This window comes from Leptopilina heterotoma, unplaced genomic scaffold, assembly GCF_015476425.1.
Source record: "Leptopilina heterotoma isolate Lh14 unplaced genomic scaffold, ASM1547642v1 Lhet_228, whole genome shotgun sequence".
NCBI lineage: Eukaryota > Metazoa > Arthropoda > Insecta > Hymenoptera > Figitidae > Leptopilina > Leptopilina heterotoma.
The window spans coordinates 4,282,269-4,306,707 of record NW_025110946.1 but is presented as its reverse complement, the minus strand read 5'-3'; the positions used below and the strand labels follow the sequence as shown (position 1 = coordinate 4,306,707).

General features: G+C 30.1%; 1 protein-coding gene and 1 long non-coding RNA gene across 16 annotated transcripts in view; one reads left to right on the top strand and one right to left on the bottom strand.

The window, feature by feature from the left end:
* LOC122502405 overlaps nt 1-24,439 on the bottom strand; it is a 123,172-nt gene that overhangs the window by 9,961 nt on the left and 88,772 nt on the right. The window lies entirely within an intron of this gene.
* LOC122502398 (CUGBP Elav-like family member 4) overlaps nt 1-24,439 on the top strand; it is an 829,562-nt gene that overhangs the window by 752,357 nt on the left and 52,766 nt on the right. For 14 of the 15 annotated variants that reach the window (XM_043612426.1, XM_043612431.1, XM_043612424.1 and 11 more), the window contains one exon: nt 8,978-9,136. In XM_043612426.1, the coding sequence (XP_043468361.1) occupies nt 8,978-9,136 (159 nt within the window). The remainder of the gene's footprint in view (nt 1-8,977; nt 9,137-24,439) is intronic. The other variant, XM_043612420.1, reaches the window with a different exon arrangement.

The following is a 24,439-nucleotide window of genomic DNA, read 5'->3' as shown; positions in this document are numbered from 1 at the left end:
AAATTAACTTTTTTAAAACAGTTATTTAAGTTAAAAAAGCGTGTTCTTTTAAAACACTTTATAAAATAATTATGGTAATATATTTAAAAAACGAAAATACATATAATTTTTTTTTCTTTAAGTACAATATTATAATAAAGTTTATTTATTAATAATAACAACTAAATTATAAATAACGAATAATAATAGTTATTAAATAATTAATTATTATACATTTATTTAAAAATAAAAATTATGAATTTAAAAAATAATAATAAATAAACAATTATTAATAAATTATACTTAATGAATTTTAATAATTGTTAATTTATAGGATGAATTTATCATTTGGTTTGTATATATATATATATATATATATATATATATATATTATTTTAATAATAATAATTATTTTATATTATATTAGCTTAACGTGAGAAAATGATTCGGAAAGATTGTTAAATTTAACACCTTCAATATGTAATAACTATTTTTTAAACATAATTAATAAATTTGAATAAAATATTTATTAAATAAATATTAATTATTACTTATACATTTGAAATCAAAAATTATAACCTTTATTAATATTATAAAATTAAGGAGGCAGAAAGGAGCGACAACCTCCAAAAGAAAAATGAATTAATCTTAAAACCAAAAATTATATTTTTCAAAAATTTTTAAGTTTTTCTATTCTTGAAATTATATTATTTTTATCATTTTCACTTTTAAATTAGTCAAAATGACTATAATACCTCATTATGTTATGTATAAATATGTTGTATATATACACCCAGAGAAATGGTACACAGAAAAAAAAAGTTCGAAGATTATTCGGGAACTTCGTTCTTAACTCTTGGATACGGCGGGTAGTTCACAGAGAACTAAAGGTTGCCTCGTTTAAATATGTCATTTACTATTTCTCTACAAATTATAACTATTTCACCACTTCTCGGCAAACTGTTCTTGAAAAAGTCGGGAACTGTTCAAGAAAATCGAAAAGTTAGGCGAATGCAAGAAAAAATGGATTCTGCTTCCCCCCTCCCACTTCCCCTCCTTGACACGTCCGCACACACACACACATTTATCCTTGAAGATCACATACAATTTTTATTTTTTATTAAGTTTCTGAAATAGAAAAAACCATATGAGAGAAAAATCGACGGCGGCTGGAACAGAACTCGCGTACCCGAGGAATAGAAGTCCGGCGTCTTATCCATGTGAGCTAAACAGGAGCGTTAAATACCTCAGCATAAAATAAATATATAAGGCACGCAAGTCTTACTGACGTTGAGACTGGTGCGCACAGTTTCTGCGCACCAAGATTCCTTGACGAGTTCCCGAAAATTTCAGAAACAGTTGCGGCCAGTGCCATGGACTTTACATCAGTGATGCCAGAAACCCTACGCGATTCACCCCCACCATAGCGCCAAACTTACTCCTTCCAACTTCTACTAACACAAAGATACATCACGAGTTTAGTTTCGTAGGTGTGTCTCTTTTTCGTTTTTCATGAAAGCACGCGGCAGACGCGGCGCGAGATTTGAAAATCATACGTATCAAATAGTGATTATTAAGGGAAATGCTGTAAAAAAATTATTTATTATTATTTAATAAATGTATAATTCATTATTAAATAATTTTTATATAATTAATTAATTAGTTTTATAATTATAATCAACTAATTATGTCTGTATTTCTTAATTAATTATTAGTGATTAATTACTAAATTCAGTACAAATTAACATAAATTGCTGAAACCAAATTTAATAAGAAATTAATAATAATTTTAATTATTAACAAAAAAAAATCCACAAATAATAAATAATCAATTGAATTAGTTGAAAATAACTAATTACTAGTAAAATCATGACTGATTTTTTGCTTCAGCAATTAGTGTAAAATAATTAATTATGAGTAGAAAGTTATTTAATAGTAAATAAGTACCTAAAAAAATAGTTAAATTACGAAAATTTAATTAGTTAGAAAAATTTTCAGTTAATTTTATTATAAAATTGAATTAAAATTAAATTACTTTTATTTTAATTTTATTATAAAATGAAATTAAAATAAAATTACTTTAATCTTATTATAAAATTTAATTTCTTTTATTTTACAAATTTAAAAATTTTGAATTTACAAATTAACAATTTTATTTTGCAAATATGAAATTTTTTTATTTACAATCTAAACGTGAATTTAAATAATAATTCGCCATTATTAACAATTTTAGTAGTAAAATATTATTATTTAAATCAGTGACTAACTTTTTACTATTAAATTAGTTATTTTTAACAAATTAAAATTTAAAGAATAAATTTTCATTTATATTAAATTTTTTAGGATTTTCTTTAATATTGATATTTTTTAATTATTAAATTATTTTTTTATTTTTTTAAATAAAAAAAGTGCAACAAATTTTTAATTAATTTCTTAATATAAATACTAATTAAAAAAATATTTTTAAAACTAAACAGTACTTTTTATTTTTCAACATTTTGTTAATTTTTGGAATTAATAATTATTAAAAATGTAATAAAAGAACAAAAAATCAATTACAATTTATGACACTAAATAATACTATTTTAATATTAATTAATTATTCTAAATTATAATATTAATAAAATTAATTTTCGGCCTCAAAAATAAAAATTTATTACACGAATCCACATTTTCTAAGGAATTCCACTTGACATGTAAAAATAATGTAACATTAACAAATAAGCAAAAAAATCATTAAACAATTAATTTTAATTATATTTATAATATAATTTTGTCCAGTGTAACAAAAATGTTTTAAAAACTTGATTTTTTATTTAACATAACCTCACTTTTTCGAGTTTTTTCTGACTTTGAAGCTTCATAATGAAATATTAATTATGTTTAAACTAAATGTTTTTTCTAAATGTACGTGTTGAGGAGTAAATTGTCGAAAGGTATAGAAACTGATTTTATTTTGAAATGAGGAAAACAAAAGTTATTTAAAAAATACTGAAACCGTAGAGGGAATCCTTCCCTAGGTGTGCGACGGAGGGTTAAAATTAATTAATACTCTTTAAATTTTAATTTGTTAAAAATAACTAATTTAATAGTAAAAAGTTAGTCACTGATTTAAATAATAATATTTTACTACTAAAATTGTTAATAATGGCGAATTATTATTTAAATTCACGTTTAGATTGTAAATAAAAAAATTTCATATTTGCAAAATAAAATTGTTAATTTGTAAATTCAAAATTTTTAAATTTGTAAAATAAAAGAAATTAAATTTTATAATAAGATTAAAGTAATTTTATTTTAATTTCATTTTATAATAAAATTAAAATAAAAGTAATTTAATTTTAATTCAATTTTATAATAAAATTAACTGAAAATTTTTCTAACTAATTAAATTTTCGTAATTTAACTATTTTTTTAGGTACTTATTTACTATTAAATAACTTTCTACTCATAATTAATTATTTTACACTAATTGCTGAAGCAAAAAATCAGTCATGATTTTACTAGTAATTAGTTATTTTCAACTAATTCAATTGATTATTTATTATTTGTGGATTTTTTTTGTTAATAATTAAAATTATTATTAATTTCTTATTAAATTTGGTTTCAGCAATTTATGTTAATTTGTACTGAATTTAGTAATTAATCACTAATAATTAATTAAGAAATACAGACATAATTAGTTGATTATAATTATAAAACTAATTAATTAATTATATAAAAATTATTTAATAATGAATTATACATTTATTAAATAATAATAAATAATTTTTTTACAGCATTTTCCTTAATAATCACTATTTGATACGTATGATTTTCAAATCTCGCGCCGCGTCTGCCGCGTGCTTTCATGAAAAACGAAAAAGAGACACACCTACGAGACTAAACTCGTGATGTATCTTTGTGTTAGTAGAAGTTGGAAGGAGTAAGTTTGGCGCTATGGTGGGGGTGAATAGCGTAGGGTTTCTGGCATCGCTGCTTTACATGAGAAAGAAATGAAAAAAAGACTATTGGACTATTTACAGCGTTTTCTAATACAGTTCCCGAATTTCTTTCAAACATTCATTGATTACCATTGAATGTTCGACGCTAGTTCAGAGCTGTTACCACGTATCCAAGAGTTAGGAAATAATTCCTGAAATATCTGGGAACTTTTTTTTTCCGTGTATATTTGTCTCAGAACCAACTAGACTTTTTATTCGTTTGAAATAAATTTTATTTGGTTTAAATAAAATTTTATTTATCTCAAATATATGTTTTATTTGTGTTGAATAAAATTTTTATTTAAAAGAAATAAAAAGTGTAGTTGGTTCTGAGACAAATATACGTTTATTTAACTCAAATAAAATATATTTGGTTTAAATAATATTTTTCTCTGGGTGTAATGAATATGTTCATTATGTTTCTAATATAATAATATTTTTAATTACAGTAATTTTATTGTAATTTCTTTTGAATAAAATTAGCCTCACAAAATAGGGCAATTTTAAGAAAAACTGACGAGGCCCTGACCAGTTTTTCCCTAAGTAGGGCATTGGTCGGGAACAGCGTCACACACTAGTCGGGCACTGGTCAGTTTCTCTACCCAGAGCCGCACCAGAGATCGGGAAAACTGTCCAGTACCCTATCAGGCCCACATTTTAATTTCTGCACGGTTAACGTGCCGCGCGGTAAAAAGACGTACCGCCCGCCAGAAAAATATGAAGTTTACACATTTTTCAGGTAAAAATGTGTACTTTAAAATAAAAATAATGTTAATAAGAAAATTAGTTTTTAAATAAAAAAAATTTCAAAGAAATTTTTTAAACAATTTTTTAATTATTTACCTTTCTTTGAGAAAAATGTTAAGAACATATTTGGAATCCTTATGAATTCACCTTTAATTTAATAAAACAAAATTGATGAAGACTCATCTGGTGCCGGAGATATTGAAGTTTTTGTAAAAAAGACTAGCTGCAGCAACAAGGTGAGCTTCGAATAAAAACACAAAAGTTCTTGCTCATCCAATTTTTTTTGGTATAATTTCAGTAAAGTCATACAATAATTTTAAGACAAAAAAGAAAAAATCAGTATATGAAATTTTGAATAAACTCAGTTTTTCGATTTTTTTCATTTCGGATATTTAAAAACTCTTCATTTGTTAGTGAGTTGGGAAAATTCTACAAAAATTGAGACGATTTTGTAAATCTGACATCGTATTCGCATTCAGTTGTACCGACAATACGCAGAAGAATTTAAAATTTATATCCTGGTTTGTAGTAATATTCTTCTTCATTATCGAAGTTTTGTCTGTTTTTACTCAGTTTTCAAAGAATTTGCCAAACTCAGTAAACAGAATGAACGATTTCCAGAGGAAAATAAAAATATTTTAAATTTTAAAAATGTATTTTAAAGAAGAAAAGTAGCGTATTCAGATGCAATATTGAACTTTTGTCAAAACAATTATATTTTGATGTTAAAAAACTGGTCTTTTGCACTTTTAAGTTAAAATACCTCGAAAACCCGACGTGCAGGGTCTATTATGAAGCTCAGGATTCGGAATTATCACGTTAAAAACCTTTGGAAAAGTATTGTTTGATTCTTGTTTAGTAAATACTGTCGGCCTGTTGTACAAACAATCCCTAATTTTTGGAAAATTGATGATAAACGCCAATTTCTTCATCAATTTTGGAAATTTTTAAGGCTCTACAGTAATTTTCTGTGCTTTTTACCATAGAAAATCTTTATCGATGCTAAAAAAAATTCGAATCCTCCGGCAGCTACTCTTGAAAAAATTGTTTTTCCATAGAATTTCTTTAAATTTTTTAAAAAATATCTCTTCGGGTGCCCTTTAAATGTGGTAAAAATTTGAAAATCCTTTGCGATGCTAAATTTTTTTAGCAGATCGCATACAGATATTCAAGTTCAAACTTTAAATTTTACATGCGATTATGTTAAAAATAAAAAATGTCAACCACAATATATATCTTCTTTTTTGACATTTTCTCAAAATTTGAAGAAAATCTATTGAAAATCAATTTTTTCAAGAGTAGCAGCCGGAGCAAGAAGACTAGAGACAGGAGGTAAAACTTCGGTAGTGGGGGTATGTCAATGCTGAGTCGCTCAGCTGGTTTATGGTCAGGCGTTTACTTTTAAAAAAGTTTTCGCCGCAATAGACCACATGGACTTCTGCGCATCTAAACACGTAAACACGGGAAAATATATTCTACACAAATACAATATGAAATATAAGTGTTTATATTTACAAACATCTTTTAGTTATTAAAAAAAAAAGTTTTGAAAACAAAAAAATGTGTAAACTGTAGCATGAAGTGCATTAAAAGTTAACAAAAAGTAATAGTCATAGTGTTGTGTAGGTTTATCTTTCTTCTTGTTACAACTTTTCACACAGCACGTTTTCGGAATTTTTAACTATTTGAATAACACTTAATTTAATAATCACTCACATTATTTCTATATATCCGTTATGACACAAATTGTGTCTCGATTGCACTTTAAAGTTAACCTCAAATTAAAATCATATCATATACACATGTAAAACACACGGTATACAAGAATTTGAATGTATGAGTGATGTGCAGAAGCACCGCGCCGGCGACTTTTCGAAACGAAAAACGCCTGGTTAAAGAAAGGCTCTTGACTCATCCCCACTACCGAAGTTTCACCTCCTGTCGCTAGCCTTCTAGAGCCGGAGATATACCTAAAAATTTTTATTTAAATATTAATTTTTTTTTTGTTAACTTTATTTTTATTTCAAATTACAAATTTTTACGTAAAAAATGTGTAAATTTTATAAAAATTCACAAACAATATTCTGAGATTTTCAAAATTTTATAAAATTAATATTAAAATTCAAAATAGCGTATCTTCAACAATTTTTGAATTTAAAAAAAAAATTTTAGCGAAAGAAGTCTCTAAAACATATACATATATATTATATTTTCTTTAAAGAAACATTAAAAATTACTGCAAAAAATTCAATAAAATCTCTTTTTTCACATTCAATCAGTTTTTGGGTCCATTAATTATTCACACATTCACTTTTTTGTTTTTGTATTTGTTTTTTTAGATGAAAAGGAAACTTTTTCAGCCCGACACTCATCGATATTAAATAATTTTACAAAAATGGCCAGGCTAGTACACACTATATCTCGTCTAGGAAATGTAAACAAATAGACCAGTATAACATTTTCACAAACTATACTTATTGGAAACAATTTTAATTTCAGAAAATTGTCTATTCAAAATTATTTAAATTTGGAAAATTGATATTTGGTAAATTGTGTTTGGAAAATTGTATTCAGAATTTTTACTTTCGGAAAATTGTACAATCGGAAAATTGTTTTTGGAAAAATGTCTGAAAACGATTTTGTTGACATACTGAGGATTTCGAGTTATCAAGGTTCTACTGTATTATCTTTTTCGTTAAATTTTCTATTTTTTAAATGAATGATTTAAGACACATAATCTTGAAATCTATTTGTTCATTTGTCAAAAGTCTGTCAAACAAAAGTTCAAAAACCCAAGAATACCATTATTTACCTTCCCATTATTTACTAATTATTGAAGCAATTTTTGACATTTTGAAAGGAATTTCAGATTAAGTGTTCAATGCCAATAATTGTTTCTTAATTTATTCATTAATCCTATTATGCACTATCGTATGATTTTTCATTATGCAGTATCATTATTATTAACAAAAAATAAAATTTCATTTATTATATTACCTATGGTTTGATTAAATTTTAAATAATTCTAACAAGTCGTTTGTCAATCTACTCAATATAAATACTTATTCCTTTAGTTAAATATTTATTACAGACCACAGTGGGAAGAAATACAATGTTTTGGACAAAATTCTGCCGGCAACACGAACCTCCACCGATTTAAATTTTCTTTTTTTTTAAATACTAAGGAAGGTTTTTTCTAGAAGGATTCACTGCTATAAATTTAAAATTATTGAAACATAACCTTCAAAAATCAGATTCATTCAAACAGTGAGAGAAAGTTACCTATATGCATCTATAGGAAAACTTCTTAAAAATGCATTCAAGTATGATTATAGTACATTATGCAACAAGGGAGGTAAGTCCGAGATTTTCAATATTGTGCGAGGTCATAAACGAGGTTACCTTCCTTGTTGCATACTTTGCTTTATACAACAAAGGCGGATTATGGTTACTCTATGCTACCTGTACCGGTGCATGTTAAGTTCTCCCATATAAACCAGCTGGTCAATAAAGTAACCATTATTGCCCTAGGGAGATAAAGGGTACATTTATCTTCCTAGGGCTATAATGGTTACTTTATTGACTGATGGGTTATAAGGAGGAACTTAGTACGCGCCTGTACAGGTAGATAAAGTGACCATAATACACCTGAGTTGTATAAAATTAATTCTTCAGAGTATGTCATAAAATCATTATTATACTTTAGTCAAAATGCTTGTTACAAAACTTCTTGAGTAATTAATGACTCTAAATACTTCTAGATAATTATTGCAAAATAATAAATATTATTAAATATTGGGGGTTATGATTAATAAATTTCAAATTTATAGTAGTGAATCCTAGGAAAAACCATCCTTAGTATTTAAAAAAAGAAAATTAAAATCGGTAGAGATTTGTGTTGTCCACGGAATTTTGTCCAAGACACTGAATTTCTTCCCTCTTTGCAGCATTTGGAAAAAATTGAATCTAACTAAAGAAATAGAAAATATTAATTATATGAAAATTTGACGACCAGTTAGTTAGTATGAATTGAGTTTATGCTACGAGAATCGCGCGATTCGATCACTCTCATTCTTTCATTAACATTACCATTCATGAACAGCTGAAAATTGGATTCATTAATTACGTGTAATGTAACGATAAACTTCAGTTTCTTACGCATTCGACATTCAAGAAAAATAATGTTCATCAAAAAGTCAACTAACATTTTAACTTGAGTATTATACTTCAAGTTTAGATGTTTAGATGTGCTCTGATTTATATGGTAGGATGCTCTATCTCAGGACCTGAAGGCTGCAACCTGTTTATCTACCACCTGCCTCAAGAGTTTGGTGATGCTGAGCTCATGCAAATGTTCATTCCTTTTGGTAACGTCATCTCCTCCAAAGTCTTTATCGACCGGGCCACTAACCAGAGCAAATGTTTCGGTGAGTATTAATCTCATAAGGCAACCTTTTCAAATTCTTTATTCAACACTGTAAAATGGTTTATTGAGATGTAAACATAAGGTAACTAGAACGTTTACCACTAAATTGTGTTTATTTAAAATTGCTTCTACAGATTATTGTGCAAGAAATTTCGGGTTAAACTTAAGGCTCGGTGACAGCTCAGCTACTAGCTTGTCTGTGAGCTGACGGAGCAAGGATGGCGCATCAGAGTGAGAGAGGAAGAGAATTCAAAATTTTCTCTCACTCACATTCGTGTGTTTCTCTAAAGGCCATTCTCCAATAGGATCCCAAAAGTCTGCGAATGATTGTGTTACGTTGATTTTAGCATATAATGCCATAGCAACCGATGCAACGCAGACTTATGGGAACCTTTTGGAGAAAGGCCTTAAGGGAAAAGGGATTCTTGTGCATTCGTGCACAAGGATTGTCGGTGCCGTGTGTCGGGTACATGTTGTATAAGTTTGTCCTTTTCCATCACAACATGCTCGCACAAACGCTGTTGGTGCTGGGAGTAGGGTGCATATTGTATAAGTTTACACAAAGATTGTCGGTGCTGTGTGTCGGGTAGGGTGGGTCGTTAAGAACTTTTTTGAATTTGGGACGCCAATAGAGCTTAAAAGCTGTGTACACGTGTCCAGAATATGTGTGAAAAATTCGATTGCACTTCTGCGTATCAAAAGGAAAAGCTAATGTCACAGGGATAATTCGATCATCTCTGTATAATCGTATGCAGAGAAATTCAGAATCGGTGAGATGAATTTACGTACGATAGTAGTTAAGATACTTCACCTAGATCCGGCAACGGTTCTTGTGGCAAGAGGACTAACTAAAAAATTTCATTAGCAAGAAAAAGACAGAGATATGACCATCCTTTTCTTACTAATGGCATTTCGTAGTTAGTCCACTTGCCACCAGGACCCTTGCCGGATCTAAGTAAATTATCTTAGATAGTAGGGTTGATGCGTTCTCGGGACTGCAAAGTTGTATGATCTGCTTCTTGCCGTACTTTTCATCACATGAGAAGCGTTTTTCAAAGTGCCCTCACGTTTGATGTGTAACCATGAGGGAGGTACACTGTTACGACGAACATTGTAAAATGTAAACTAACTTGAACAACTAATCTAAACAAAATCTCTAATCTCTGCAAACGTTTATACAAAAATGATTGAATGCCCGCGCAATGTATTAGAAAAATAAAAATGTACCTACTAATCATAACCAAATTTTTTGGACTCAAAAAAGTGAGTATTTGAACCTTAGTAAGACTAGCAAGGTAATCATTTTTTATATTAGAAGTTTTTTAGAAAAATTATATTTAAATTTAAAAAACAAATTGTTAATTTTTCAAAAAACAAGTAAGTCAGAATTCGTGAAATTTTTACGAAAAATAAATTTTTTCAAACCGAAATGTTAAAACAAGTTGTTCATTTCATGACCATTTAGCTTCCTCAATGTATAAAAATTGCGGTTTTGCAAACTTTTGAAAAACTATGTACAAAAGGGTTCGTCCAGAAGATTTGTTAAAAATAAAATTATATAAATCATTTATAATTTATAAGTTGTTATATAAATATTTGGTGAAATTTACACTTTCATTTGCCAATTGCTTCTTTTTTATAATAGAATAATCATTTCAAAATATTAATATTAATATTAAATAAATTATGAAAAAAATACAAAATTTGAATTTTTTTTTAAAAAGAAAAATATTTATTAATTTGATAAATTTTGATAAAATATATACTTTGTATACATCAATCGATTCGTTTTCTTGTCAGGAATGTAATTTTGAGAAAAATTAATGAAAATATTAACAAATAAAAAAATTATTTCAAAAAATACAAAAAAAATTTTTTCTGAATTTTAAAAAAAATGTATAAAAAAAATTTTTGTAGATATTTTCGAAAATCCTTGTGTCAGATTTTGGGTATTAATGACTACAATAAACCTGCAAAATGTCAGGACAATCCATCAAAATTTGTCTGAGATAATTTGTACACAATTTTTGTGACATACACACACACACACATACACACATACACACATACACACACACACACATACATCTGGACATTTGCTCATAATTGAATATACATATGTTTTAGATGAAAATGAGTCCATATAACCTTCTTTTGAAAAATTGAAAATCGTCACCAATGCAAAGCTTCCTCATGAGGAAGCAAAACATTTCTATTTAGCCTTAAAAATGTGTCTAACCTAATACCAAAAAGTTTTTTTAATAAAACTTAAAAAAATGAATTTTTTTGCAACTTTATAAACAAAATTTTATTTCTTTTAGATAAATAAACCAATTTAAATAAACCAAGCGGAAATATAAAACGGATAACACATACTTTCGTTTAGAATTCGAAAATTTTTTAATAATTATTTAATAAATTGTTTACAAACAATTTTTTTTAATGTTCTGCGCCTTTTAAAATTTTTAAAAAAATTCAACATAAGGGAGACTGAGGCTAAAACGGACGGATTTGCATATCTTGACGGCAACTATTATTACTAGAATAGTATAAAGGAGTATAATAAGTATAATATAAGTTTAATATAATATAATAATAATATAGTATAATATAATAAGTATATTAGTATAAAGGCAGCAGCCATTTGTTTACGGTGTTTTTTGTGACACGAGTGGATGCACAAAAGTGTCGATTTCAGATAGCAGACGACAGGGAGTAATTCACTTCTTCGACTTGTATGAAAATGACGGACTTTTTTTCCCATGGGTAAAAATAACGCATGGGACCAATTGTTTTTTTTGCCTATGGGGAAAAAAGGTCGCCATTTTCATACGGTCGAACAAATGAGTGACTTTACTCCCTGTCGTCAGCTATCTAAAAGCGCCATTTTTGTGCATGTGGGATAAAAATTATTTTTTTGTGTTAAAAGCAGGAAAGTTGCACAGGGTATCACAGAATTGGCATGGTCAAATCATCATGTATTATCAATAAAATGAATAATTATTTATATTTTACGTGAAATAAAGTTTAGTAGTACACAGCGTCATTGTATAATCAATTTTACATGCATGTTTATTGTAAAAAGGAAAATTATAATTATTTTGTCCGGTCCACCATGAATATTTGGTTCTTGAATATTAAAATTTAAAATTCTATATTGACTTTTACTTAATTTGAAAAAAATTGTCAATAAGAGCACGAACCCTGAACTTTAACATCCAAAAGCAAAAAACGATGTAGAAATAACTGAAAATTGTAGGAACAACTTTTTACGGCGTGCGCGCCCAACAGATATTGTTTCCGCGATCACATAGGACAAATTCTATAGAATGACTCTGTAGAGCATTTTATAAAATATTTTTAGATAAATTCTACATAATAGTCTATAGAATGCTTTATATAATATTCTATAGAATAAAAAACAGAATATTCATTTTTGTGCATTTTTTTTTCATTCATTCTACATCGTTGAATACTCTATAGAATTCTCTGTAGAGTTATTCTATAGAATCATTTTATAGAACTTTTTTCACTAGGAAAAGTTATCTGCCATATTGTATTTTTCAAAACTAACATCAGCTTCGAGAACAAAAACTTACGAGTAACGATTAACAATTGAATTTAAGTCGATATTGTGTCTTTATTAACGTTTTTTGCAATTTATTCAATACGATCGCGAAAACAATATCAAACAATTTGTTCTTGTAGAAAAATTTTGTCGAACAGTGTAATAATAGTACAATCTAAATTGCACCCATATATTTTAGGTTTTTATTAATATTTTAATTCAAGTTATTTTATAATTATTAAAAAAATGATATTACAAAATTTAAGTATTCCAGCATACAATATTATATTTTTAATAATAATAAATCTTCCTGTTGAAAATACGAATTAGTTAGTTAGTAAAACACTCAAAAACCGTCCCGAAAGTCTAGTTCCGTTTTATTAGGTTCTGAGTTGATACAAAACTAAATTAACAAATTGAATTTAGTTTCGTTTCAACCCGAAACTTGTGATAGGGTTTTGAGAGTATGAGAGAGTAGAGACGAGGAGATATAATGATAGTAAAAGTAGTGAAAAGCTATAGCTATATAAGAAACGAAAAATGTACGAAGGGAAGGAGAAGAGAAATTTAATGTGGTCAAGAGGCCTGAGCCAGGTAGACGGTACGACAAAAAATATATATAATTATAGAAATTAATATTTTGATTTTAAGCGACAAGGGAGCTGCAATCTAAATATATATAGTGCAACGCCTATAGGGAGTATGTACAAGAGAATTATAAATTTGATATCTAAAATTACATTCTTTTAATTTGTTAATCACTTTCAAGAATTCCTGCTGATCTTAATGTTATACAATTTATATTTTATGTTTATTATAATCAATTCAGCTAGTGTGCATATGTATAGTATGTTGAATGTTTTGTCAAAGAGTTTAAGATGATTTGAAAATCAGTGTCATAATTTTCTTATGAAAGACGATAACTTGTAACAATAAATATAATATATTTGTTGACTAAATAGCGTAAATGTAAGGATCAAATAATAAAATAATAATTTGTTACAATTGATGCTTAATTAGTGGTAGAAAGAGACAATAATTGTAAATGTGAGATTTGAAATATAGATAATAAATAGTTAGAGTTTAAATTATAATTTTCTTGAATATAACTGTAAATTTTTTTCCATGTAATGATGACTCGCCCACAAACGAAAGACGAAAACGACCAAGCACAGCAAGTATAATAACAAGTCAACAGGTTCAGATAGATAAGTTGCAGGACGAAATACAGAGGGTTAAAAATCAACGAGTAAACATGGAAAGAGACAACGAAACATTAATGAACCAAATAAAGCGTCGAAAATACAAATGGAAAATCAAAATAAATCGAATCAATTATATAAAGGTACATCGAGGATGGATAAAGATGCTCAGACAAATAATGAAAAAAATGATCTAATTGATGAAACGAGTCATCCGCTTACGTGTAAGACAATGCAGGGAGACAAATTTTTAAATAATAGCGCATTAAATGATTATGACGAAAATAATGTAAATGTGACTGTCCACGAGAAAACAAGGCTTAGGTCCAAAAAATCAATTTGAGTTTTTTATGGTAATCGACAGATTTTATGTTGCTTTTTCAAATGCAAAAGTCAGAAGTTAAAAATATCAATTACTTTCGACAATATATCGTTTTAAAGATGGGTATCGCTTGCCCTGTGAAATTCACGTTTGGGAGCTAAGCCTTGTTTTCTCGTGGACAGTCACAAATGGGGATTTATTTTCGAAACCCGAGATTAATGAATTACCATCTAGAGAGAGTATTCAGAATGGTAGTTATTCAGGGAGACAAAACGATCTTGTAAAGGGCATTTTAAGTTATTTTCAATCTTTGCAGATAACCGTGACATTACCGAAATTTTATAGCATTAAAACAAATCCAGTTGAATTTATAAAGAATCTTGAAAAACATTTTATAAAAAAATGTGACCAAAGATATAAAATTGTTGGTGGTTGAAGACGCGATGATTGGGAGAGCAAAAATGTAGTTTTATGTCCGGGTTTTACCATTTATCAGTAACAAACATTTTAAGGATAAGTTCCTAGAAAAATTTTACTCGATAGAGGCGCGTATGCAGGAAATCGCAAATAGACGGTTTCAACAAAATGATCAATTGCTGCAGGCATATTTTATCGAACAATTAAACGGTGCAAAGTATTGTCTAACGTCGATGCAGAAATTTGAGATTAATTACTTAAGAGTACACATAAGTCGCCTTGAAATAGTGCAAAAAGAGTCAACTTTCGGTACAATTTTCTCAAAAACTATTTATCCAATTGACTTCGCTTTTGTCTCATTCGATTGAAAATATAATCAAGTTTCCAAATAAAATAGTTATAAAACAAGAGATGAATTACTACTGTTTTTATAAACATTTAAACAAAAATGTAAAAAAACACTCAATTTCTCCCATATTTTGACGTTCATCTCTGTTTATGTAAGTTAATATAATGTCAAACTATTTAATTGGTATCTGGAAACCTTACTGAATAAATTAAAAAAAGAAACTTTAAAAATGATTCATTGGTTTTGAAGAAACATGGACCGAAAGATAAGAAAGCCAAATTTAGGAGGAGATTAAAATTACTAAATACTAAAGAGAAACACATGACATTCTGAATTTATTTATTTGAATAAAGTTCCTAGGGCTAAAGAGCCCTTTAAGGAACAGTTACATATAATTCATTTTCGATTTATAACATATATATTAATAATAGCACTCTAATATAATGATGAAAACAGTAAAAAAAAGGAAAACATTTCATATAAACAATAATTATAAAAGGTAACAAAATTTTCAGAGTAATAATAGTCATGGAAATAACTATAATATAATATAACAGTTAGCACTCTTCCGCAATAATTTCTTAAGAAAAACAATTAAAAAAAACTATATACACTACCGTCCACGAGTATCAGGACGATTACACGCTACTCTATGAAAAAACATGCCATCACTTTTTCAATCATATCTCGTAAATAAAAGGAGATATATGAAAATCTTAAATACGGTTAAAAAGCTCATTAAATTTTGCATAAAATAAGCCGTCTTTGAAGTCATTTCGTTAACTTTTTTTGAGTTGTCGAGTGAGAAAGAAATAAAAAAAATTATCAAATTTTCTCATTTTTGGCTCTTGATTTCAACTTTTTCAAAAATCTATCTACTAAATAAAAGGAGATACAAGAAAAACTTAAATACGGTTAAAAAGCTGATTAAATTTTGCATAAAGTAAGCTGTCTTTGAAGTCATTTCGTTAACTTTTTTTGAGTTGTCGAGTGAGAAAGAAATAAAAGAAATTATCAAATTTTCTCATTTTTGGCTCTTGATTTCAACTTTTTCAAAAATCTACAAAAATTTAAATTAAATTTTTCTAAAAACACAGAAATCTTCGTTAGAATTTCAGCTTTAAAATAAGCCTTTGTAAATTAAAAAAGGTTAATCCGTTTTCGATATATTATTAAAAATGTAAAGACGTGTTTCGACGATTGGTGCATTGGATTTAACTGTGACGACTCGATTTTAGCATCGCGCTGCTGCGAATGGGAGAGAAAACAAGGCGTCGGCTTAGTGGAAAACTGTACCATTTCAGGTATTCGTTATAAACTATACCATTTCAAAAGTTTGTTATAAAACATACCATTTCGATGAAGATCTATAAAAGCGTTGCACTAAAGAATTTCTAATGATTAACAAGCAATTAATTTAAATTATTAGAAATTTTGAATTAATACATTGAAAAGATGAACAAGAGTATATTTAAGATACCGTTTTTTAAAAAAGCATAACCTTATTTTATGTCTAGCAGCAGTGTTGACAAACTTGGAAAAAAATCAAAAAACTTTTTTTCTCGAAATGGTATGTTTTAAAACAATTTACCGAAATGGTATACAGTTTATAACGAATACCTGAAATGGTACAGTTTTCCACTAAGCCGACGAAGGACGGATTTATTATGGGGAATAATAAATAATTATGTTTCACGAGTTATATAAAGAAACTCGAAAGTTCATCGTTCCTTCGCATGAATTCGTCCCTGCTTTCTCTCTCATTCGCTGCCGAGCGAAGTCAGAATCGAGTCGTGACAGTTGAATTTCAATGCATCAATCGGTCGAAACACAGCTTCACATTTTTAATGATATATCGAAGACGGATTAGCCCTTTTTAATTTTCGAAGACTTATTTTAATGCTGAAATTCTAACGAAGGTTTCTGTGTTTTTAGAAAAATGTTATCTAAATTTTTTTAGATTTTTGAAAAAGTTGAATTCAAGAGATAGAAATGAGAAAATTTGATAATTTTTTTATTTCTTTCTCACTCTACAACTCAAAAAAAAGTTAACAAAATAACTTCAAAGATAGCTTATTTGACGCAAAATTTAATCAGCTTTCTAACCGTATTTAATTTTTTCTTGTATCTCCTTTTATTTAGGAGATATGATTGAAAAAGTGATGGCATGTATTTTCAGAGTCGCGTGTAATCGTCCTGATACGCGTGGACGGTTTGACGCATCTCTAATTTGAGTAGGAAGTTTGTTCCATAATTTTGAGCCTCTAATAACAATGGATCTTTGCATTTTACAAGTCCGGTGTGATGGTATGTTAAGAACTGACTTGCTTTCTCGAAGCCTATCGTGCATAGTTCCATTTTGACTTTTAAATTTGATTCAGTTTCTAAAAAAGTTTATTTTAAAATAATCAAATAAAAAAAATTATGTTTTTTCCATTTATCGACTTAGGCGTCCTCTTAATAGTTAGACAATTGCCACAAAGAGCACACGATGTTCTAGTTGCGATACATTACAACGAAACTTCAAAAATATTGTAATATTTGGCGCGTTTGGATGGGACTAGATCGAAATCAGGAGGTGATGTATGATTATATAATAATAATAACAGGGGAAACGAATTAAAGACAATCCTCAAAGCAATATGAAAGAACAAAACAACAACGAGATGTATCAAATTCTGATAATTGTACGCGCAATAATGAGGAAAATAGCGGTCGTTAAATTGAAAACAAAGATCGATATCGTTTTCGAGACAGGGTCATACAGGAAACCACGAAAATAATGAAAAAAGATATACGGCTGGAGAGCGTAAAAATGGGTCCGAACAGAACGCAACAACATCAAATGTTAGAACAATGAAGAAAAACAACATGTCCAAAGTTATCGATGAACTGTTTTGGGACGTAGAGCCCGAAATTATCGAGATTGAAACAAAAATCGTTAATTCCGGGATTCGATTGCGGATCAGGAAACAGCGGTACTCGTTGATGGCGGGAGTGAAGTTACAGCGTTTTTGGAAACATTTTACGATCATTTGAAAATAAAAATGTCGAATTAATTTTGGATGTCTCGTGAAAGAAAGCCGGCATGTTGTGTTATGTATTGGAGCGGTATATTTTGGTACGATGATAATATGAAGAAATTTCGATTTCGAGGAGATTAAAGAAATTTCGAATTCGGGATACGCCATAAATAATGAATCGAGTAATACAAAGTATTTAAGACAAATGATTAATAACGAAAAAAATTTTGAGTAACAAATCGAAGAATCGTTTTAAAAAATAAGAAAACAATCGTGACTCTCGGACAGTAGCCATGGTAACCCTTTGCATGTAGTTCCACAGAAGAATGGAAAAGTTTGATTATGTCTTTATGCGTGATTCATAAATGCGCATATATTCTCTGATAATGAATGTCCACCAAAAAATCGAGAAATTGTTACAAAAAATTTAAAGGGGCGCGAAATGCTTTTCGAGTACAGATTCAGTTCGCAGATATTAGCAGATTCCATTAGAATTCATAGGAGATCTAAGTTGAGTTTGGAGTCAAGTCGAGTTCAAAAAAAGCAATTATTAATTAATTATAATTAAATAAATATAATAATAATATAATAATATACTTATAATATAATATATAATATAATATAATTAAATTTTATAATTATTAATATTATAAATTAGCAATTATTTACTCGGTGATAAAATTTCGCATATACCTTATTGTCTGAAAATTCGAAATAATAACAGATCATCAGGGGTTGACATTTCTCTTATCAACGCCTTTTCAAAACGCAAGGTTAACTCGTTGGGTTTTATGCTTGCAGGAATTCGTGTTTAAAATTTCGCACTGCAATAGCTTAGATAACATCGTCGCTGATTTTTGTGTCTTAATTTCGTTTAAGAGATGATAATAGATAATAACAATCAGTTTGTGCTATGTAAACTAATGTGTTATAGTCTTCAGAGAAATGCACAATTATTTAAATTTAATTAGCTATCAGAGTACAGAAGCCGTACAATTCGAGTTACATTTTGGTCGTGCGTCGCGTGATAGATTGACTGACATTTTTCCGAGATTAAAAACAAATTTGCCACCACGAGAGATTCAAATACAATTACCTCGCGAGAAGTTACAACAATTCTGGGCGAGTTGACTAGAGATACAAAATCTTTTATGTAAAAACGAAGTCTTGATCACAAGAGCAAATTATAAATGTGATAGGTATCTAAAATCACATTAATTTAATTTGTCAATAACTTTCGCAAATTCCTGCGTATCTTAATGTTATACGATTGTTATTTTATGTGCAATATAATCAATTGGATTCGTGTGCATTTTTGTAGTATGTTTAATGTTTTGTAAAAGAGTTTAAGGTGAAAAAGTTCCCGGAGTTTCCTGGGCGATTCCCGGGAGCAACTCACGAGTCAAAATTTCTGAACTGGGCCACCTAAAATCTTTTTGAATTTGCATTATGTCTATACATAATTTGTTACAGCCGGGTGATACAAAAACATTCCTGGAATGCGTTTTCAAAAATTTTAATTTTTCAATTAGTTATAAACAATTAAACTTTAAAGTACCTTTTTAGAAAATTTACTATTTTTTCGTTGCTTTTTGATAAAAAAAATATTTGGCAGAAATATACAAAAATACTGCCTCTATTAATAACAATAAAAATTTTTAAAATTCATAATTATTTATGCAAAATAAATTGTTAGTTAATGCTTTATTTATTAAGCATTTGACACATAATTTCGAAAATTTTAATTAAAATTAAATTCAAAATGGCGGATCCAATATGGCGAATAATATGGCGCTTAACAAAAATATAGCTTTATTTTGTAAATAAAATGCGGGCCCAGAAATTTTTTTTTGTTTTTATTTTCGGATTTTTTATAGTGTCAAGAATACTCTCCTAAAATAATATTGCAAAATTCGAAGTAAAACAAAAATTATACATCCTTATTCTTCGCCATGTCAAAGATGTTTTTGTATGCGGATAAGCAATCGTATGATTTAAATGTTTTCTCATTTGCATTTTTTAAAAAAGACAAACAAAAATGTATTTGGTGTTGCTGATCAAAAATTAGATATCAAATTTTCAAAATTGAAAATGGGGGATCCAACATGGCGGAAAAGAAAATTTTTTTATTTTAATTTTTTTTTTCGTTTAATTTTTTTTTTCGTCCACCATATTGCATCCACCATTTTTAATTTTTAAAAAATTATGTCATATTCGTAATCAGCGACCCCAAAACCCCCCGTAACGATTTTCAAGCAAGTCCAATGATTTTAAAAAAAGAATGTCCGCCATATTGGATTCGCTATTTTGAATTTTAAAAATCTGATTCAATATTCGTAATTAGCGACCTCGAAAACCCCCGAGTAACGATTTTCAAGCAAATCCGATGATTTTTTAAAAAAAATTTCAAAACTTATGAACAAAAACTTAAAATGCGTTTTTCTCAAAATATCTTTTTTTGATCTGGAAAGAGTGATATCTCGAGTTCTTCTAAAGCGATTTTAAAAAATCAAACGGCTTTTGATTCAGCGTCATCATGCCTATAAGTGGAACCTTAAAAACTGGAAAATTTCCAACTCTCTTTATTTTATAAGGGAAATTCTGAATAAAAACACCTTTTTTTGCATATTTTAGAGAAAAAGGACTCTTTAAAAAGGGGGGAGGGAGAAAATTCCACTTTTTGAGGTTCCACACCTAAAGAAATATCTAACGAAGAGAATGCTACTTCGTTTTTGGTTTTATCTGTTATAGAAAGTTTGGAATCGATCTTACCACCGAGAATGGGCATTTTCGAAAATGGCGTATATCGCCGCCATTTTGAAATAAAAATGAAAAATTTTTTTTAACAAATTCTTAAATAAATTATTTTTTACATGTAAAAGAAATTTTTTAAATAAATGTCATAGTTATTTTAATAATATATACTAAAAAAGCCTTTTTTTGCCTGTTTTGAACAGTCATTTATTTGTTCGACCGTATGAAAATAGCGATTTTTTTCCAAGGGCAAAAAAACAGTTGGGCCCATGCTTTTTTTGCCCAAGGTAAAAAAGGCCGCCATTTTCATACAAGTCGAACAAGTGAATGACTTTTACTCCCTGTCGTCTGCTATCTGAAATCGACACTTTTGTGCATTAGAAATAAAAAATATCGTATGTAATACGGGAATAAAGGCAGCCAATTTGTTCACGATGATTTTTGTGACACGAGTGGAGGTCTCGGGGCGCCCTCGACCTCGACTCGTGTCACAAAAATCACCGTAAACAAATGAAAAAATTGATGCAATATCCAAATTTTTATTTCGACAATTACACAATTACACCTCCATTTTTAAAATAAAGATTTTTTTTGCAAATGACCGACAAAATGGGCCCTTTTCATTTTTTTAAAGAACCAATGAAATCTATCCGTTTAATTATCGATAAATTAATGAAAACCGCAAATTTCTGGTAATGAGAAAATTATGAAAAACATGTTTCTCGACATGAATTTTTAGGGAAATAAGAATTTAATATAAGTAAAAAAAATTTTAATTTACTTAAAATAAAAAAACCTTTTCATTTTTACAACTCTTTTTAGTTCATTTATTTTATATTTTGACTGACTCGATTACACAGCCCCACAAAAAAAAAGTGTCGTGCGCGGCAGACCAGACTAGTCATTTCCTATGTATTTTGACGCGCTGAACACGAATCCGAAGTCCGTTTTGCTCCATCACGTCAGGATTTTTTTCTAACCTCAAAAAATCTGTCGGATTTTGAGAGGTAGGCTATTTTTTCTTAAATTAATGGATTTACTTCAAACTTGGTAACTAGGGGTTTTTTAGGTCGCTGATGACAAATTTGAAGTTAGATTTTCAAAATTCAAAATGGCGGCTCCAATATGGCGGACGAATTTTTTAAAAGTTAATGGATTTACTTCAAACTTTGAATCAGCATTAAAAATGGCTGCTTCCGGGATTCATTGTGCGCAGATTAATTTGCATCATTGTAAGGGCGCTTCGGCGATTTTAGCCAAGAGCTTGACAAAGATGCAGACAGCTTTAGCCTTTATTCAAGAACTTTGGGTTTTCAAGGGGAGAATTAGAGGTCTTAACGGCTGTGGCGAGCTGGTTAGTTTACCACAGGAACCAGTTCCAAGGGCGTGTCTGATCTATAAAGGTCTAGATGCTTTCCCACTTTTGGAATTAACTACTAGGGACTTAGCTGTAGTTAAAGCTAAGTATCTAGAAAAGAACGGAAATAAAAGGGAGGTGGTAATAGCGTCCGCTTACTTTCCGGGAACAGGGGATGAACCTGCACCACCAAGAGAGGTGGAGAGGTTGGTAGATTACTGCCAAAGGCGAGGGCTTCTCTTGTTAATAGGGTGTGATGCTAATGCGCATCATGTTGTTTGGGGTAGCACAGACATTAATGACAGAGGCAGAAGACTTTTAGATTTTCTGTTAGATACAGATTTAGACATTTTAAATCAGGGTAATGAGCCGACTTTTGTTACTGTTAACAGAAAAGAGGTGTTGGATATTACGATCTGTTCCAAGTCTTTGTGTGAGGGCGTGAGGGACTGGAGGGTGTCTGATGAGGATTCCCTCTCAGACCACAGGCTTATTACGTTTAGATTGGAATCGAAGGATCGGGAACAGAAGTGGGGTCGTAATCCTAGGAGTACCGACTGGGCTTCATATAGTGAAGACCTCAGGGCCTCCATGGCGTGCTTCCCCACTTCCTATGGAACGATGGAGGAGTTAGAGCTTGCAGCGGAATATCTGCGAGATTCTATTATCTGTTCCTTTGAAAGGAACTGTGTAGTTAAGAAAATGGGCTTCAATGGGGGCGGTAAATGGTGGACCCCCCGTTTGGAGGAACATAGGAAAACCGTAAGAAAGCTCTTTAATAAGGCTAAGAAACGTAGGCATCAGCGAGCATGGGATGAATATCATACCGCTCGCGATTCTTACAAGAAAGAAGTAGAGAGGGCAAGGGGTGTCAGCTGGAGAAGTTTTTGCGAGGGAATCGAGAGGGTACCAGAAGCTTCAAGGCTTCATAAAGTACTAGCTCGAGACCCAATGGCAAAATTAACTACTATTAAGCTGCCTAATGGGCAGTATGCCCAGGATAAAAGGGAGTGTCTAAAGCACTTGATGAAGGTAAACTTCCCGGACTTTAGAGAAGGTCTGGAGAACAGCCATGGCATAGGACCAAGTAGGAACCGAGGATATCGGGAACACTGGAAACTAGCAGCCAGGGTTGTAACTCCGGAAGGGATTGATTGGGCAATAAGCACTTTCAAACCATTTAAAGCTTCAGGGGGGACGGCATATAATCGGTTCTTTTGCAAAAGGGATTGGATTGTATTAGAGTACCCCTGTGTAAAATTATGAGAGCTTGTATAGCTCTAAGTTATACACCGGAGTCTTGGAAAAAGACGAGGGTTGTGTTTATTCCGAAGGCCGGTCGGTCAGGGTATACTGCGGCGAAGGACTTCAGGCCAATTAGCCTAACCTCTTTTATATTAAAGACGTTAGAGAAACTGGTGGATAATTTTATTAGACAGGAATGTCTTAGAGATTTTCCCCTGCATCAGGGACAGCATGCATATAGAGCAGGCTTCTCAGTAGAAACAGCCCTCCATTCGGCAGTAGGCAGAATAGAGGGACAAATTAGCAGCGGGGGTTATGCGGTTGGCACCTTTCTTGATATCGAAGGTGCCTTCCCTAACACTTCTAGTAAAGCCATTTGTAGGGCAGCCAGGATGCGAGGTGTGCCCGAGCCGCTAGTTAAGTGGATCGACAGCATGCTTCGAGAAAGGGCCCTGGAAGCGGAATATGGTGAGGCTAAGGTAACAGGCCTGGTCTCAAAAGGGTGCCCACAGGGTGGAGTCCTTTCTCCTTTATTGTGGTGCTTGGTGGCAGATGAGTTAATTAGGAACCTCAATAGCCAGGGTTATTATACGCAAAGTTATGCGGATGATTTCCTTATAATTATAAGAGGGCACGCAATCGAGACCCTCTTAGAACTTACGGAACGTGCACTTAAGATTGTCAGGGATTGGTGCAATCTGACTGGACTTTCTGTAAACCCAGAGAAAACGAACATAGTAGTTTTCACAAGAAAATATAAGGTACCGAGTTTGAAAAAACCGATATTTTATGGAAAAAAGATTTCCTTTTCTGAATCGGCTAAGTATCTGGGAGTAATACTGGATAAAAAACTGGTTTGGAGGGAACATTTCGAATATCAGTATGGCAGGTTTTGTACCGCGTTTTGGGCGTGTAGAAGGGCGATAGGGTCATCGTGGGGACTAAGGCCTAATATGGTCAACTGGCTCTATCAGATGATCTTAAAACCAAGGTTTCTTCACGCGGTGGTTGTCTGGTGGTCTAGGACTCAACTGATAACGGTTAAAGAGAAACTAGGCCAACTGCAG